Source organism: Pogona vitticeps, chromosome 1, assembly GCF_051106095.1.
Source record: "Pogona vitticeps strain Pit_001003342236 chromosome 1, PviZW2.1, whole genome shotgun sequence".
Lineage (NCBI taxonomy): Eukaryota > Metazoa > Chordata > Lepidosauria > Squamata > Agamidae > Pogona > Pogona vitticeps.
This window is the reverse complement of record NC_135783.1, coordinates 73,057,497-73,074,286: the sequence shown is the minus strand read 5'-3', so window position 1 is coordinate 73,074,286 and position 16,790 is coordinate 73,057,497. Positions and strand designations below refer to the sequence as shown.

Genomic DNA, 16,790 nt, shown 5'->3' with positions numbered 1-16,790 from the left:
TGGGAAGAAACTGGGAAAAAGCAACGGTAGCAGCAGAAAGCAACACAATAGCCTGGTTTTTCATTTCACATCCTGAAACTTTAGTGTGGTATTTCTTGGAATTATTTTTGATTGGGTGCAAAAGATTTTCATAATTAAGAAAATATTCAGCTCCTATAATTAGTCAAATTGCTTAGGGACATTGAGGAAGGATAATCAAAACAATGCTAGATAATCTAGGAGGTGGCATTAGCCAAGTATATATGAGTAACAGAGAAATTAAAACCCTTAAAACTGCAAGGGGTGCAGGTGACGTTGTTTACAAAAGAACCATGGGAAAGCCATCTGTACTGTTGCTGGTTTTGGCCACGTAAGATATTTGGTTTACCTTTGCTGAATTTCCTGAAGGCTTGGCTCCTTCAGCCCTTCCTTGTCAGCCCTTTCTTCAAGATCTTCAATGCTTTTTAAAAGGCGCTCTTTCCGCTCCATGATGGAGGCATAGAGAACTCCAAGAGCCTCTGCTTCACTCTGCTTTGTTCCCAGCAAAGACTGGATGGATTCCAGCTCTATACAGACACTGTCAGCTATATTCCTGCAGGAAGTCCTTTGCTCAGAGCTTCCATGTTTTAGATGATATTGGGCTTTAGTAAGGGAGGTATCCAAGCTGGCTGCTGTAGATTCCAGTTTGTTGACATCTTGTATAACCTCACTCAGCAACTTTTCCAGCACTTCAGATTTAGTCTTATCTATATTTCCAGTGGTTTCTACCATCTGTCTCAGATGGTGAAGCTTATTTGATGCAGATGAATGAAGCTCTAGGAAGGCCTTGAGATGGGGCAGCACTTCTTGCCGACGGCTAATTACTTGCCTTGCTTCGTGGTAGAGTTGAACACAGTCTTCCGCTTTATTCTGGAATACACTGTGATCTTCTGGCCGACTGAACGAACACAGCTTTTCAGCATGACTTTTTAAACTCTTTAGTTCTTCGTATTTTTCTTCAACTTCTGTTTTATGGTCCTAGAAGACAGATAAAGGACTAAGTGCATTTTTAACATGTAAAGAGGCATAACTGTGAGACCTTTTGCCAGAAACCCAGCTTAACATATTCAGGAAACAGGTTATCAGAATCATTTGCCATTACCAGTTCTAGCACATTCTTGACTTCCACTTCTACAAGCCCTTAAAGCGCACATATGCCTGCCCATGCATGCACACACTTTGTGTCTTTGTTACAGAATACAATCCAGTAGTTCTTGGGAAGCCTACTCATCTCAAAGGCCACCAACCTCAGTTTGCCTCACTACTCTCACTGAGGTAACAGAGTGAATGGGAAGGAAGAAGGAGAAAATTACTTTCTGCTCTCTGACAACACTACCACTGAATGATTTCTCCAGCTCTTGGCACTCGTGTAGGTTTTTGTATATACATTTTATACATGCTTCTGCCATCACTGCTTAGGGATGACCTCTTCTTTCACCTCCCTATATGCCCACCAATGTGCTTCTAACAATAGACTTGTAACAATATATTCGCACCTTGTGACACAAAGCAGGCAGCTGGTCACATGTATTCATCTCAGATGTGGCATGTAGTTTACCAAGAAACTGCTTAATCCAATCAGAAAAATTGAGGAGTAGCTCATCATACAGTTTATGTTCAGCAACTACAGATTGGAGATAATTTATCCTAGAAGACATTGAAGTTAGAAGAGTAACTTGTACACTGAATCATTCAGTGGGACTACTGTAACATTATTTTTCAATGGGTTTTACCTTAAATTCATAAGAGACAAAAAAACTGAATCAGTTAAATCAAATCATAATGTTGTATTTGCCTCTAAGGCTGTATACAGAACTAAGGCATAAAAACAACATTGCGAACAGTAACAAGAGGCTAAAGCCAATGTGATCCTTACACCAGGGATTTCTTTCTCTTACATCCCACCGCAACCCCCCTCCCCCATCAGCAGCACTCTGGGACAGGTTTCAAGGTGCTTAAGAATGCCAGAGGAGGAACAGAGGGAGCATAGCCCCCTCCTATTTCTGCCAGAGGAAGCTCATTACTGCACTGGATACTGCTCACAGTTGCCAGTGAAAATGTGGAACCTAGAACTCTACATATCTTAATTTTGCATATTAAATTAAACAGGCAACTGGCAATTCAATTTTTTGAACGTAAGAAAATCTCCACTCACATTAGCATGCCTAATACTTAGCATTTATATAACACTTAAAACTATGATCATGTAAACACATTCAAATCCCACTGCACTCACTGTGACTTATTTTTGAGAAATTATCTCCAGGAGAGCACTGTGGGAGTTTTCAAAGTGTTTTACACCTATATTAGTAACTTCTAAAATAAGCTTAGAAATATATTTTTCAAGGGTGCTCATACAACACACACAGAAAAAAAACTTGTAAATTGATACAAAACAATGAGAGAAGAAAATCCAAGTGGAACTGGGAAAAATGCAAAATCAAAACGGGGAGATTTTTCACATGTCTATCTATGCCAGTAACTTTATATATGCCCCAGATTGTGTTCATTCCTATAGTCTCTACTCCAGCATATATTCCACTGCAATATGGCCGACCTCCTGCTACATATATATTTGCTCTTCCTTTCTGGAATTCTGCATTTGAGTCACATACCTGTTCCAGTTAAGTGCTATTACTGAAACAGAAACAAATACCTTTTGCTAACAATCTGGGGTAGGATTTTCCATCTTCTGTCTAGTTCTTCCAAGTCTTTTTTAAAAGCTTTCACACTTTCATTTGGACTTGTTTTAACTAATGATTCATTTAGCTCTAACAGACTGGCATATAGTGAAGCATGTGATGTGATGTCAGCTTTCAAATTCTGAAAGAGAGAGAGATAAAAACGTTTGTTAATGTAAAAATCTACAACATGTTAATACTGTAACTACAGCTTAGAACCAAACATGTTTAGAGAAAAGTAAAGTATGTTAATGTTCCTTGGAAACACTGGGAGACATTATTAAAAATAATAATAATATAGAGACTGAGTCCTAGCATATGGTCCCCGTGGACCACCAGAAAAAGAGGTTTCCTCGTAATGCACCTGCTCCTCGGTTTATGGAATGTACTCCCAATATTCAATTGTTTGGGTTGTAAAATTGATTCTGATTGTAAACTCAATTATATATATATTTTTTGTGTGTGCCTATATCAGCGAACCGATCAAAAAAAGAAAAGGATAAATTTGATTTATTAGCTCCCAAAACTTACTTGTAGTTGTTGTAGTTCTGTTTCTAGTTTAACTCTGTCAGCAGAAACATGCCGCTCTGAAGGTTTTGCTGATGCTTCAGACCTCTCTAACCAGGTTAAGAAGGCTGAAAGCTCCTTTTCCAGTCTAGTTATGTATGGGGGGGGGGAAGAGAGAGAGAGAGAGAGAGAAGAAAAAAAAAGAGAAAAGAGAGAAAAAAGACCATTAGTTCACATCATACTAAAACAAAAGTTGGGAGATATATGTGAATATTTTTTCTAGCTGAATAAAAGACTTTCTCACCTTTGCCACTGTGCTAAATGAGTTTCTAGTGAGGCTTGTTTGTCTTTAGCTTGTCTCATAATATTTTCATATTTCTTTTGAAGCATTAAAACATCCTGAGCTGCTTTTTCTTTGTTCGCGATCTTACGAGAACCAGACGACAGAGAGATCAACATTTGGCTCGTCTTTTCCAGAACCTGACAGAGATCCTATTTATTTGAAGCAGCAAAACAGAAGACAGTTACCACCATCATTCCAGACTTATGTCTCTCTCAGAGTCCTATGGATTACAGATACCACATTTTAGCCCTTGGCTGCATTTAGTTTTCACATGTTGAAATAGGAACACAGATGCTGGAATCCTGTTGCTCATTGCAAAGTTGCAACTAGAGTAGGCTCATATGAAACACTGGTGGGCTTATTCAAGTTGTAACTCAATATGCTAAGCAACAAGACTTCAGCTAACAACATTACTTACAGCAGGTCCCATTATTTGTCCATCTAGACTAACAATGGGTTTAGAAGCAAAGAAGTCCTTCCTGTCACTAATGAGGCCCAAATGAATTGCAATGCACTGTTACTTTATTAAATACATGATCAAGTGAAATCAATTTTATATGGAGATACGTTTGGCTAGAGCATGTCCCAGCCGTGCTGTGCCTGTAGAATACTGTATAGAATTTTATATACAGTATTCACAACATTCACAACAATGGCTCTTATTTTATTTATTTATTTATTTATTTATTTGATTTTTACCCCGCCCCTCTAGACCATGTCTACTCTCACACTGTTATAGACATAAAAGACAGGCTTACAAACCAAGTCTAAGCCAACTGCTACTATGATTTACCTTTCCTCAAATCAGAGCATTTTATAACACTGACATATTATCACCAGGGTTTTTGCTGACTGAAAGATTCTGACAGGTGTAGTGCAAAATGTAACATCACCAAACTTTGCTCATAACAGTATGATTGTTCAGTGACAAATTAGAGAATTCCTCCCTCCTTCCTTCTTTAGTTTTAACTCCTTGCTATTTATTTTTGTCTCATTAGTCCTATTATCTACTCATTAAAGGAAAAGATTCTGTCTTATATTACAGCAGACAGCCTGCTAAATGCAGTAGTTTTCAAGAGTAGTTTGCTACAACTCAAATGAGAATAACTTAAATGCCTTTCAACTGTTGCATATGAAACCAATGCCAAAATACTAATGGAAAAAATTGCACATGTAAGAGCAATGGCACAGCTAGTTTTCCCTGTCCATCACATATATGAGCACGTGAGCAGGCATGCAACTTTTTCCTTGAGCCAAAAAAACAGAGCAGTGTGGCAGAGAGACAGCAGTCCAGGAAGACCTGCTTGTTCAGTTGCCTACTTCTACTGCATGAATTCAAACGGATGTTGGCACAAATGGAAAACATTGTAAAACATGTTTACCATAAGATCTTGAAGAACCTTGTAAGTCTCTGCTGATGAACAGCATGAAGTATCAATCGCAGTCAGTCTGACTTCATATTTGCCCAGGTCATCTTGGAGCTAACCCAAAGAAATAAAGAAAAAAAATGCTAGCATTTATGCAGTTTTAATATCAACCTAATTATTTGTTCTATATTTTCTTGATACATCTAAAGAAGTAAAGAATCTCATAAAATTTCATAACATTCGAGGAACCAAGTGTTTTTGAAGCTTCCTGATATACAGCTGCTCTTAAATAATGTTAGTATACTATTATTTATTACTTAAATATTTAATTATGACAATACCAAGTGACTTTTCTTTAAAATATAACATAAAAATAATTGTAGTCAAATACAGAATAAACACTCTGTTAAAACCAAGAAGATCACAATGTCCCTTACTGAAAGTAATACAGTACTGCCATAATCTTATACTAGTACATATACCTATTTGCTAGGACAGCTTGCTAAATTTCATGTAACTTAGCCACAGGTAAAAGATGTATAGGATAGATTTCATATTACTATGTACTGCACTAGATGTTTCATAGAAATAGTGGCTAGGTTTAGACACCACACTAAACTATGGTTAATTGTGACAAGAATGTGTTGCAATTAATCTCTACTTCACTTCCACCACTTTTCCTTCTCCCACATAGGGAATTAACCATGGTCTGTTATTTTGCTTGAACCAGGAAACTGTGGTTAATCTAAATTTGGGTTCTCTTTAAATAAGCTGACTTCATGTTTTTACAAACCATAACTCATACCAATAACAGATTAGGAACTGTACATAAAATTAAATTGTAGGTATACAAAAACTATGACATCCTTGACATCATGGTGAAGTGAATGCTTCACTATGATGTCAAGGATATTTCTTGTTCTATTGTGAGATTCAACATTTAAAAATTATATTTAGCATACTTTTACCAAAGGAAGATTGGAATTTCTAGTGCTTTTAAAAAAATGAACAACCAACCAAAAAACTATGCAACAACTTTCATTCAAGCTGTTTAATGGAACAATATGTAGCTATTTAAGTGCACCTTTTCTGACTTTACTGTGTCTGTATCTTTTACTGTCATGTTTGGATAACCTAGAAAAAGTTTGTCTACCTTTGTGAAGTTTTCCTCAAATTTTTGCTGGATTGATGCTTTTCCTGTGATTGTTCTTTCCAGATGCTGAGCACGATCTTGAAGTTCTTCCCAATATCTTCTGATCTGTGTCAACTTGGCTTTAATATGTGCTGATTCTCCAGAAGTAAGATACTGAGAAAATGACTGAGCATCTTCTTCTAGGTGTGGGATCTCATTTTCTTTGCCATCTATTTCTTTAAAAATAACCTAAAATATAAATAAATTTGTCTATGAAGAATCTGTATCATGAATTAACTGAACCAAGTATTTCCCTATAAATTGCATAGATTTGCTTTTGGGGGCCATTTGCACCCATTATACTTTATCTTCAAACAACCATGGTAAACAGTGTTAATTGTTCATAGATACAATGGTTCTATATATCTGTCTAAGTGCCACTGCAGATATTAATGAGTGCCATACACACTACATTTTAATTAATATTTTTAACATTTAATCCTTAAAGCTAAAAATTTTAATAATAATGTACTTAATAATACGTAATTAATCTTAGTGAAGGTTTGCCAACAATTAAAACAGTAATAGGTTTTTATGTTATTTCTACCTACACAGTATTATATACCCCATATCCTGGCTTACAGTACATGCAAAAAACTGCTAGGTTACTTTTTAAGTTAGTAGTGATAAATTTCTAATCAGATAACAACATGACAAATTATGCATTGTTGATTTCTGTTTGCAAAATATATTTGAAAACAGAATTAATTAATATTATCCCCATTCATGGATAAACAGATTGGGTGGAATGTAGTTGTTAGTAGACCTACTGAATCAATGGACATTTCATTGATGTTGATTCAACAGATTTCTTTCATTCAGCAGGTTTATTCTAGTTGGGTATAATAACTGTATTGAGCAATCATTGTTACTTCCACAGCTGAAATACTTAATTTTTCTGTGCAGTGGTTGGAGAATATCTAAATTTACATTCAGACTAATCTTTTAACATAGAACAATTACAAAGGCATGCAGATGACATACTGTAATCAGAATTTTTTTTGAGAGCTCTCTATCAACTGTTACTATGCTAATCACTAATGGCTAGTTTATGTGATCATCCAGTGTAAAGTGAAATCACCCATTGTTGTGTTTATTCTAGTGATTATTTTTAGTATTTCAGCAGTGCAATGTACTCTGATTAAGATGTGATTGACACTATTCATGGTTCCAGAAAACAATTCAAATAGCCTATGGAGTTAGCAGCAGCAAAAACAGTAATTGTACAGGAACAGAAGATGCCTTTTCATTTTGTTCAAGCTCAGGTGTAAGTATGTATAATCTAAAAGAGTAAAATCATTGTAGAGAAATTGTAGACAATGGCTCCAATTGTAGACAATTGGAGACATTGTAGAAAAACAGTTCAGAGGAGTAGGGAAAAGGCCAAGGCTTTTCCCTACCTGGCGGTAAAAGACTCAGTTCATAGGAATGCACCCCCACAGGCTCCAGCTGTTCCATTACAGGCATATCTTTGCATTCATTAATATAGAAAAATTAAGTCCTAGGTTATGGCCATGGTTTAAGCATTAGGGACCTACCAACCTGCTGCATACTAAAGCTGCATCATTGGTCCATCCATCTCATTATTGCTTCTGCAATCTCTAGTATTGCCCTGCCAAGCACTCTAACTTTTTCCATTTTTGTCTCACTTAAAAAGTCCCCTCCAGCCAGTCCCCTGGCCAGAGTCCCCTTTGGCCTGTTGGCTTGTCTTTAGGCCTAAGCCCAAAACATGGCCATAGAAGGGCTGAAGACATGGCAAGATTGCCCTCTGTATGCCTCTGTATGCATACAAGGCCTTTTTAAATGAAAAGGGAAAAACTGGTACTGTACAGTATAGGGGGTCAGGGATATAACATGGACTGTCTGATTTTTTCAGAAGGTTATTTCTGCAGATTTGTGCATATTAGTCGCTGGACCTCTGGAAGTTGTCCAGTCTTGATTAATAGTGACTGGCAAAGGCTTGCAAGGCTTCCAGTTAGGAGTTTTTCCAACAGATACCCCTGCGTGCAAAGGATTTGCCATACCACTGGCCTATGAACCTTCCTCCATGGGAGAAATATTACACTGGAGGTAACAAGGGCATATCTAAATCATGGATGCCATTGGTCCCATATAAGGAAGATGACCAGAGATGTCTAGCAGAATTTTCAGTGTGGTCCCAAAATTACAATTCCCAGAGGTAAAGTGTAATAAAGAAGCAAGATGGCAAAATGCCAAAGTAAATGAAAAGCAAAGGTAGTAAGTGAAAAGTATTTATAATTAATCTGCAGGATTAATTACATGATTTATTAAGAAGTGGTTCCCCGTATTGCTTGCAGTGTTAGAAGACATACTGAGGTTGACAAAAAAGAAGGGCATGGTGAGTGAAGAGGCTGTTACCTTGGAATGGTGGTGTAGAAATATGTTCCTTCGCTCAACCCAGTGATAGCCAACTTCTATATTCCCAGAAGTACTATGATGCAAATAACTGTTCAGAGCAAGAATCCCCACCACCACTTCACAACCAATTCCTTAAGTGATTAATTTTTATAAGTAAGTGAACCAAACTGAACTGAATTGAAGGGGCTTACAGTCATGGAGCATCTATGTGGAACACAGGCAGACTAGTATATGAAACAGAAAGCTAGATACATAGAAAGATAGTCACAAAACATTCACATACTGTAAATTGACAAACACATTAACAACTTTTCTCCATGAAACATGTGGAAACAATTTCTGTTTTCCTTGAGAACTGGGTTTCTAAATCATCCATTACTGACTAATGTAGATACAGCTACAAGTGGCTAGATATAGTCACCTTATGGACCTTCTGTCTGGTATCTATGCCATTTTGCATTTATTCAAAATCACATTCTGGGTTATCAGAACCACCTTTCTATGCAAGGATGCATTTTGTATCTGCTTTCTCAAACACATTTTCAATACCAGTGTGTCACATGTAAAAGGAAAAATAAACAAGGCCTGCTCTATCTACTTCACAGTTAAAACAAATAAATCAAGTGAATGGCCACATGTTTATACGCTTCCACATTTCAAGAATGTGATCCTGGGAAAAACACAAACTTTGTTTTATGCAGTTTTATATTTGCTAGTGTTTGTGAGACTGAAAATATTTCTGTAAATATATTATATTACTACACCATTCTGCAATTCAGTTGAAATTGAAAATTGTACAGGCACAAAATCAAGCACACATACCAATGCACAAAAATGTACCACATAAAAATGCACTTCGTGGAAAAACTTGGCACAAGATTGCTTTTCAAGTTGTATAATTGAATGCTCTTAATGTCTTAATTTCTAAGAATTATTTTATATGAAACCTATTTGATCTCTTTTAACAAATAAATACACATAATATGCAGCTGGAGGGGCATGTACTTTTCAGTAATCACAATAAATTGCTTCTACAAAAAGCTAATTATCAATGGGTATTTCACTCTCCCACAATTAAGATAGAAGGACTTTTATAACTGGTAACTTCGCACATTCAGAATGTTGTTTCTTTTCTGTTTCTGTGTTTCTGTGTTATGCTTTCAGAAACTGCATCAAAAGTATACATCATCTCCACCTCTGGCTATGAAAAAACTCCTGTATTACCTTCTGGCTTAACCAAATAGAGAGAACAAACTTGCAAAAACCCATGTATTTTGTAATTTTTTTGTGACATTTAAAAGCATTTGAGCTCTAACTGAAAACAGTATTGCAGGTTTGAAACAGTAAGCAAATGTGGTGAATACAAAGAGGAGACTTTTTCATTTCCACAACAGATGTGTTCAATCCAGCAAGACAGGGAAACATGGAACTGATGTTACAAAATGCTGCAGGCAATGATGGGGACACTTCCATATTTCGCTCCCAAGGATGCAGAGGTGGACATCCTACATTGCTGTCCTTCACAGCGCCTTCTAATACTGGTCAATTCTTGATGATCCTTTATGACACTGGGTTTTTTAAAAATAAAAATTAACCAAACAAGAAACCCTCTTTACAAAAGGAGGGTTTTATTTTAAAAATAAAAATTAACCAAACAAGAAACCCTCTTTACAAAAAAAGATGGCTGTTTTCAGAATTAACAGTGCCAGCCATCTGTTTGTTGGGGGAAGTTCCACTTATGTGCAAGAGCTTTCAGTTTTAGTAAAATTATGTGTGTGCATTTGGAACAAAATGAGATATGAATTACAAATCATACATTCAAACTGACAACATTTCTTGCTTGCACTCCTGGAAGTATTATGTGTATCTGAGATTTTATTAATGAACCAAAAATATAGCACAAGGTAAGAAGAATCCAGAGAATGTAATAAAGATTTAGCTAGTGATATTGAACACAGCAGTTCCTTTATTATTTCAGCATTATTTGATAAATAAGATACACAAAAATCATATATAAATTATCTAGCATACTGAAATAAAATAGTGGAGCCACTTAACTGAAATATATTACAATACAAAACACTCTACATGATGTGAAAATATACCATGATGATATTTGCGTGTAAAGAATATTTGCTGAAAAGATATTCTTTCACTGAAACTGTGAGATGTTTGGATGACAAGTACACCAAAGAGCCTGTGTGTAAATTAAACTTAACAGTAGAAAGAAATCTTCATATATGTTGCATTTTGATCGCCTGCAAAATCTTCCACCTTTACATGTTTTGTCTCAAAGTATGACATTTATTTTGTTTGTATCTTTGTGCTTGAGAAACATGTTAGATGCCCATTTCTTTCCTCTGTATTTTCTGATGGAGAAAAGAGGAAACATTATCTTAACGCCAAATATAATGTGAACCAATCACCTTAATTTGGTTGATTTCCTCATCCAAGGAAGAAGATGATGTTTCCAAAGTATCCAGTTCCTTTTCTTTTTCAGTGATCCAGATGGACAAAGCTTCAAAACTTTTGCCAAACTGATTCCACTTGCTTTTCACCATTTCCATGGTTTTAATACTAAAATCAACCATATTTAGCAGAAGAAGAAAATAGTTTATTACCGTATAGCTATGTCCATGTTTGAACATCTCTAATTTAAAGATACTGTAATGGTTACATAGTAATCTGCCATATATTTTTTTAAAAAGTCTGTCAAAAGCCTGCTTTATAAGTTTTATAAGAGCTATGGCACCTCAAACGTCTGACCTTATATTACCTCAGCTGTGTAGGAGTTCTGTAATTACTTGCCTGTTCTGAAAAAATGCAACAGTGATGTGGGAAGTAGCACATCAGCTTCTCGGATATTGTATGAAAAAACCAAATATTGCTGAAAAAAGCTACACTTACCACACTGCTAAGTAAACACAATAAACTCTTTCCCATTTTAATTTAATTAAAGGGTGTTTGATTAACTGTTTTAAGTTTTGTGCACCTGAGGATGCAGTTAAGAGCTATTAAAATTAATAGGGAATGTTCTGAGTCTATTTCTGTATGTTTCAGAGACCATGAAACCAGAAAAAAAAGAAAGATGCAACCAAAGGATTTAATATATGTAACATCTGCATAGTGATTATTTTGTCATGTTTGTTCCTAAAGTGAGTCTGTCACTGTAGTTTACAGTGAAATCCATTTAAACTTATTACAGGCACCAGAGATGTATTCTATCCCTCAAAATTGGTGACAAAATCTACCTACACTGTTATGATGGCTGAAGTCTTTTTGGCATCTTTAGAATATCATATTTCATTTCCTTCAAACTCTGAAGAAAATGCAAGTTTCTGGATTTTAAAGGCTTTGAACAAAATCATGAGCACATTTGGGGAACAGCTGGTGAAATCCTGGATGGGAAAGAGATAAGGTGCAGGACCTTCTGGTCAGCCGACAATGCTCAAGATAGCTCTTACTAGATCTCAATTAGATTTAATACAGCTGTTCTTTCATAGAACTTGTAATTCTTCATAGTCCTAGTTTCAACACCCCTACCCACTACATATGCGGCACACATTATGAACTCCAGTTCATTGTCCTTATGTGTGTTGCATGAAAAGTGGAAGTCTAACATTGATTGAAATGGCATGTTTTGATTGTCAATCTCCTTTCTGTACCAAATTTCAAACGTGTTGCCCCTTCACTCTCACAGGAATGTATCTGTTTTAGATACCACTAATGATGCATGGTTTTCACAAGGGATTCTATTCATTTAGCCTCACTAAGGCAACCTGGACATTTTCTATAACATGATCAGGGAAAATCTCTTTAATCAAACCACAAAGAATGCATGTGCACTAGAAATTGCATTACTGCACATATGAACCATGTATCTGTGCAAACATATATCTGAGATATTGAGTTAGCTGAATATGCATGCATATTTTCCAGCTTAATTGTGATTGTCTGCATCCAGTTCATTGAGAAATGACATTACATTCTACTATGAATCTGCATAAAACACGCACTGAAAAGGAATATGTCAAGTTCATCCATTTGATAATTTTGGGAGCCACAAATAGTGACATAACCGAAAACTATTCAAAGACACTCAAAACCTTCTCAAGGGAATGTATCTACTTGTAATAAAGAAAGAAAGATGCTGCCAAACAATATACACAAGAGAAAGCACAAGTTATAAAAACATAGTAATATTTTCCCTTCTTGGCATGGAGATAAAGAGGAAACAGCAAAGCCAAGTAAAACAAACAGAGGAGAAAGTGCTTTCGTCAGGCTCACCACTTTGGAAAGTGGGGGAAATGGTCATATTAAACAAGGTCGAGTACTCAAGTCATGGGACTCACTGTCAAGTCGGGCTTAAATTGCACCAGTGACTCGTCTCGGACTTGACTTGGGATTCTTTTTTCAATGACTTGGACCCAACTCACAACCCACCTGCCCCTCCTTTTTTCCTGGGGGGAATAAGCTTGCTTTTAATAGGGACTCTGACTTGGAGCTTGGGGCTCCGTACCAACAACTTGGACTTGGGACTTGGACCCAAAAGACTTGCCAACATCCCTGATATTAAAATACTGATTTCTCTCTGAAGTTGTTGAAAATCTATGATGATAACCTGAAGGATGTAAAGTGAACTAGTTCCTTGGTTGGATGAATTCTGGAATGCTATACAGCCTAGAGTAGAGAGTATTGCTCTCTGCCCAAAGATAATGTGGCTTAAATCTCTGATAGAATTAATGGTTACCTTGAGCAAGTTAATAACACTCAGCAGCTTCATTGTAAAACTGTTACTATTAGACTGTTACTGAACAATCTCATACAGGTGTAAAGATCAACCAGACTATAAAGTTGTAAGGGTGATTTTAAGCCAACCCCTTATGGAAGAGATCAAATGCAAAGTCGCAGTAAGATTTCCAAAAGTGGACCACTGGTCAGGATTCATGTCAATGAACATCAGTCAGGAAGAAGACTTTCTAATGAGATTTTAAAGCTCCTTGAAATGAAGGCCAGAATCCCATTAACATGTCTATTACTCCACTGGCACAAATTTTAGTGGCTAATTGCTGCCAGCAAAGAGGTCAATAGTTTTTTTGTTCATGCACCAAGTCATGTATCTGTTGTATGCCACAAAATAGCAGTGCAGACTTCTTAGCCAGTGTAGAGTTCGCTGATGAGAGTGATATTGAAATTTGCAACAATAGAGTTAGTTACACCAGTAGCTATAACTTAAAAGATTCTGGTCTATCGTTTTGGAATACATGACATTTTCCAAATCAAAACTGAATGTATGTGTGCAAGATTCTCTCCCACCATTTATAAGCCTCTTCCCATGTTGCAATAAATAATGGACAACCATGTCATGCTTAATTTTTAGTATCAGCAGCAGCAGGAAGAGAAAACTGAATTACAATGTCAGTGAGGGAAAGGCACATTTTGATGCTCCTGTGTCCACAGATGAAAAAAAAAAGGTAAAAAAACATAGCAAAAGTATGCTATGTTCTCGAAAGGCTCCAGGCACTTTACGATATGGCACTATTATTTTATCCTAGCCTGAGTCAAGTAATTTACTATTTGTGCACTACATTGCTATTACTTCAATTCTGTACACAACTAACAGTGCATTGTTGCAGTGAAATTGTCTTTAACACACATAATTGGATTAATAATTGCAGTTTAACATGGCAATTATAAGGACACTTACATGAAAGTACACTTAAACGAAAGAGGTTCTTTTTCCAAGCATTCAATATTTAGGATTGGGTAGTTTGTCACTATTTACTTTATTTGTTAGACATTTTTTAAAGAATCTCATTCTTAAGGTAGTAGTTTCTAGTGCATGAGTGCCATAGCAAACTGGTGCTTACAAATTCTTTGTGACTAACACCGCATTTTGATAAGACAACAAAAACTACATTTCTCATGTCAGTGAGGAATGACTAGGACTTTTTAAAAACATACTCTTCTTCAATAGTAGCTTCAATTTTTTCAACTTCTTCCTGGATTGATTTTGCTTTCTCTTGAAGGATTTGTTTGCTCTTCTCACCAAGCTGTATTGCAAAAGACTTCTTGACAAGATTCTCAGCTTCTATGGCCATGGCTACTGTCTGCTTAGAAAGTTCCTGTAAAGGGACATGCAGTATGAACAGAATATATTTGAGCATCATTTCCAGCAATTTTTGTTAACAACTGGTCAGCAGTACTTAATCACTACAATCATTTCAGAATCTCTCTCAGTAAAATTATTATTTGAACTATGAGAGCTTTTATGCAGGGAACCATCCTCCAGATAATTCAAGAGCCTGATCGCAAAAACATTATTAGCAGTTTTCAGAAAAGATTCTATGCTAGTCTTTCACTAGAAGCAAAAACGAATACAAAAATATCATAACACCTTTAAAACTGAGAAATATATTTCACTGTGAGCTTCCATGGATTGCAACATGAACACGATACATTTCATCTGACCCCAGAAAAATTGGGACCATACACACCAGAAAGACCACTGTTAATGACTGTTAACAACTTATGACAATGGGTGGAGAAGGACTTCTAATAAGAAGTCCAGTTGCTATGACTCAACTTACAGATAACCTTACCTGGATGACTCAGAAACTTCACAGATATAATACATTTGTGTGTTTTTAAAGGGAAAAAAGTCAATAGATTTGATGTTTTAAAAAAACCAGTCAGTGTTAGGCTCCCTAGTTTCAATGAAATGCTTATGTCATGATCCAGTCCTACAGTGAATACAACAGACATTTAATTGAAATCAGCCAGAGGCTTACAGAGTCCTGTTTCATACCATTAATCCACTCTCCCACAGCTGCATGACTGACCTGAACCAAGAAGAGAGAAGGGATACCTTAGCTGTGGATATCCTGCTTTGGCAGGGGGATAGAATGGATCCCCAGAGTTCCTTGTAGCTCTATATTTCTGAGGTTCTACTAATGTGAATACTACGCATAGATTGCCCCTTCTCAGTAAGGGCCTGCTGCATTACCTATGTATTGCACCACGAAAGTGATGACTCTGGTGATCTTGTAAGAATTCTCTATACCTGAATGTGGTGTACAGTCTGGTTAGGATCTACATTATAATACCATATCTCAACCATGTTGCCCAAGAAAAAGAGTAATGAAACAAAACAAACTCAATATTTTTCAAAGGAAACATACAAGAACCGAACCGAACAGCCAAAGATACAATTGTAATTCAACCAAGATACAGAATGGTACAAGCGTTAAACCATACATACTTTTGTCTTTTCTAGTTCTGATGACAAGCTCTCTAAGCTGCTGAAGCTTAAAATACGTTCAAGGGCAGAGCTTGCATGACTAAGATATTTCACAATCATTTCTTTGTCTCTTTCACACTGTTCCCATGTGTTTACTGTGATCTATGAGAAAGAAAAAGAACACTTTGGCTGGAAATTCTTTGTGATATCACTGACATTATTAATTACTTTTTTTGAGGTATGGATTTATCCTGCAGGTAAATGCTCCGATAAATTATGAACCAAGAGTAATTTCCCACATATAAATTCTCCTCTTGATCAGAATGTAAAATGAATTTCTGTATATGTACAATCAGTGTTTAAAACTGCCCTCAGCAATTTTTCTGGATCAAATCCTTGGCAGTAATAAGATGGTAGAGCAGCACAAAAATCCTCAAAGCAGGTCTAGCCCTACTACTAGGCAACATGATGTAGATTCCTCAAGAGGCACATACTGGAAATCAGGGGCACTCGTAGCAAGATGCTAGATTTCAGACCTCTATGTGCTACATGCTTTGCCTGGTGGGCCCCTCAGCTAGCCTGCTGTCTTAAGGTGGAGGTCAGCTCCTGCAACCAGCACTCTGTATGCAGCTTTGTTTCATCCTTTCCTTCCTCCCACCCCAACCTCATCTTTCTTTTCTTTTTATATTCAAGCAAATCCCATGTGCTATGTCCATGCCTTCTTTCACAGGCCTTGAAGTACCATTCTCAACAGAAAAAAAAACCCACATGCACAAGGTTAGCTTGTCTTGTTTAAAAGGCCAGTAGAGCTTCTGGAATGCTTATGAGGATGCCACAAGCCTTTTATTTCTGAATAAAAGGTACCCATCTCTTTCAGCAGCAAAGTGGAGGACTCAAAGAACTTAAAATAATCTGCAGCCCCAAAGCCGGACATGGATGGTACAGAATCCTCCCATTCATATTCCCTAGCAACTAAACATACTGTCTGCAATATGGGAATAATACATGGCTAGAAACCCTTGACAGCCTTATTCTCCATAAATTCCCCTCCCTCTCAAGTTGG

At 36.6% G+C, this 16,790-nt stretch overlaps 1 protein-coding gene across 11 annotated transcripts in view; it reads right to left on the bottom strand.

The window, feature by feature from the left end:
* Positions 1-16,790, bottom strand: part of SYNE1 (spectrin repeat containing nuclear envelope protein 1) — a 350,189-nt gene that overhangs the window by 220,733 nt on the left and 112,666 nt on the right. For all 11 annotated transcript variants that reach the window (XR_013540562.1, XM_072995212.2, XM_078383243.1 and 8 more), the window contains 10 exons: positions 15,749-15,889; positions 14,452-14,612; positions 10,914-11,064; positions 6,070-6,297; positions 4,932-5,030; positions 3,511-3,698; positions 3,231-3,354; positions 2,675-2,841; positions 1,515-1,665; positions 368-996 (listed from right to left, as the gene is read on the bottom strand). Coding sequence is in view for 10 of the 11 variants with exons in the window: in XM_072995212.2 (XP_072851313.2) it covers positions 368-996; positions 1,515-1,665; positions 2,675-2,841; positions 3,231-3,354; positions 3,511-3,698; positions 4,932-5,030; positions 6,070-6,297; positions 10,914-11,064; positions 14,452-14,612; positions 15,749-15,889 (2,039 nt within the window). In the remaining variant the exon portion in view is untranslated. The remainder of the gene's footprint in view (positions 1-367; positions 997-1,514; positions 1,666-2,674; positions 2,842-3,230; positions 3,355-3,510; positions 3,699-4,931; positions 5,031-6,069; positions 6,298-10,913; positions 11,065-14,451; positions 14,613-15,748; positions 15,890-16,790) is intronic.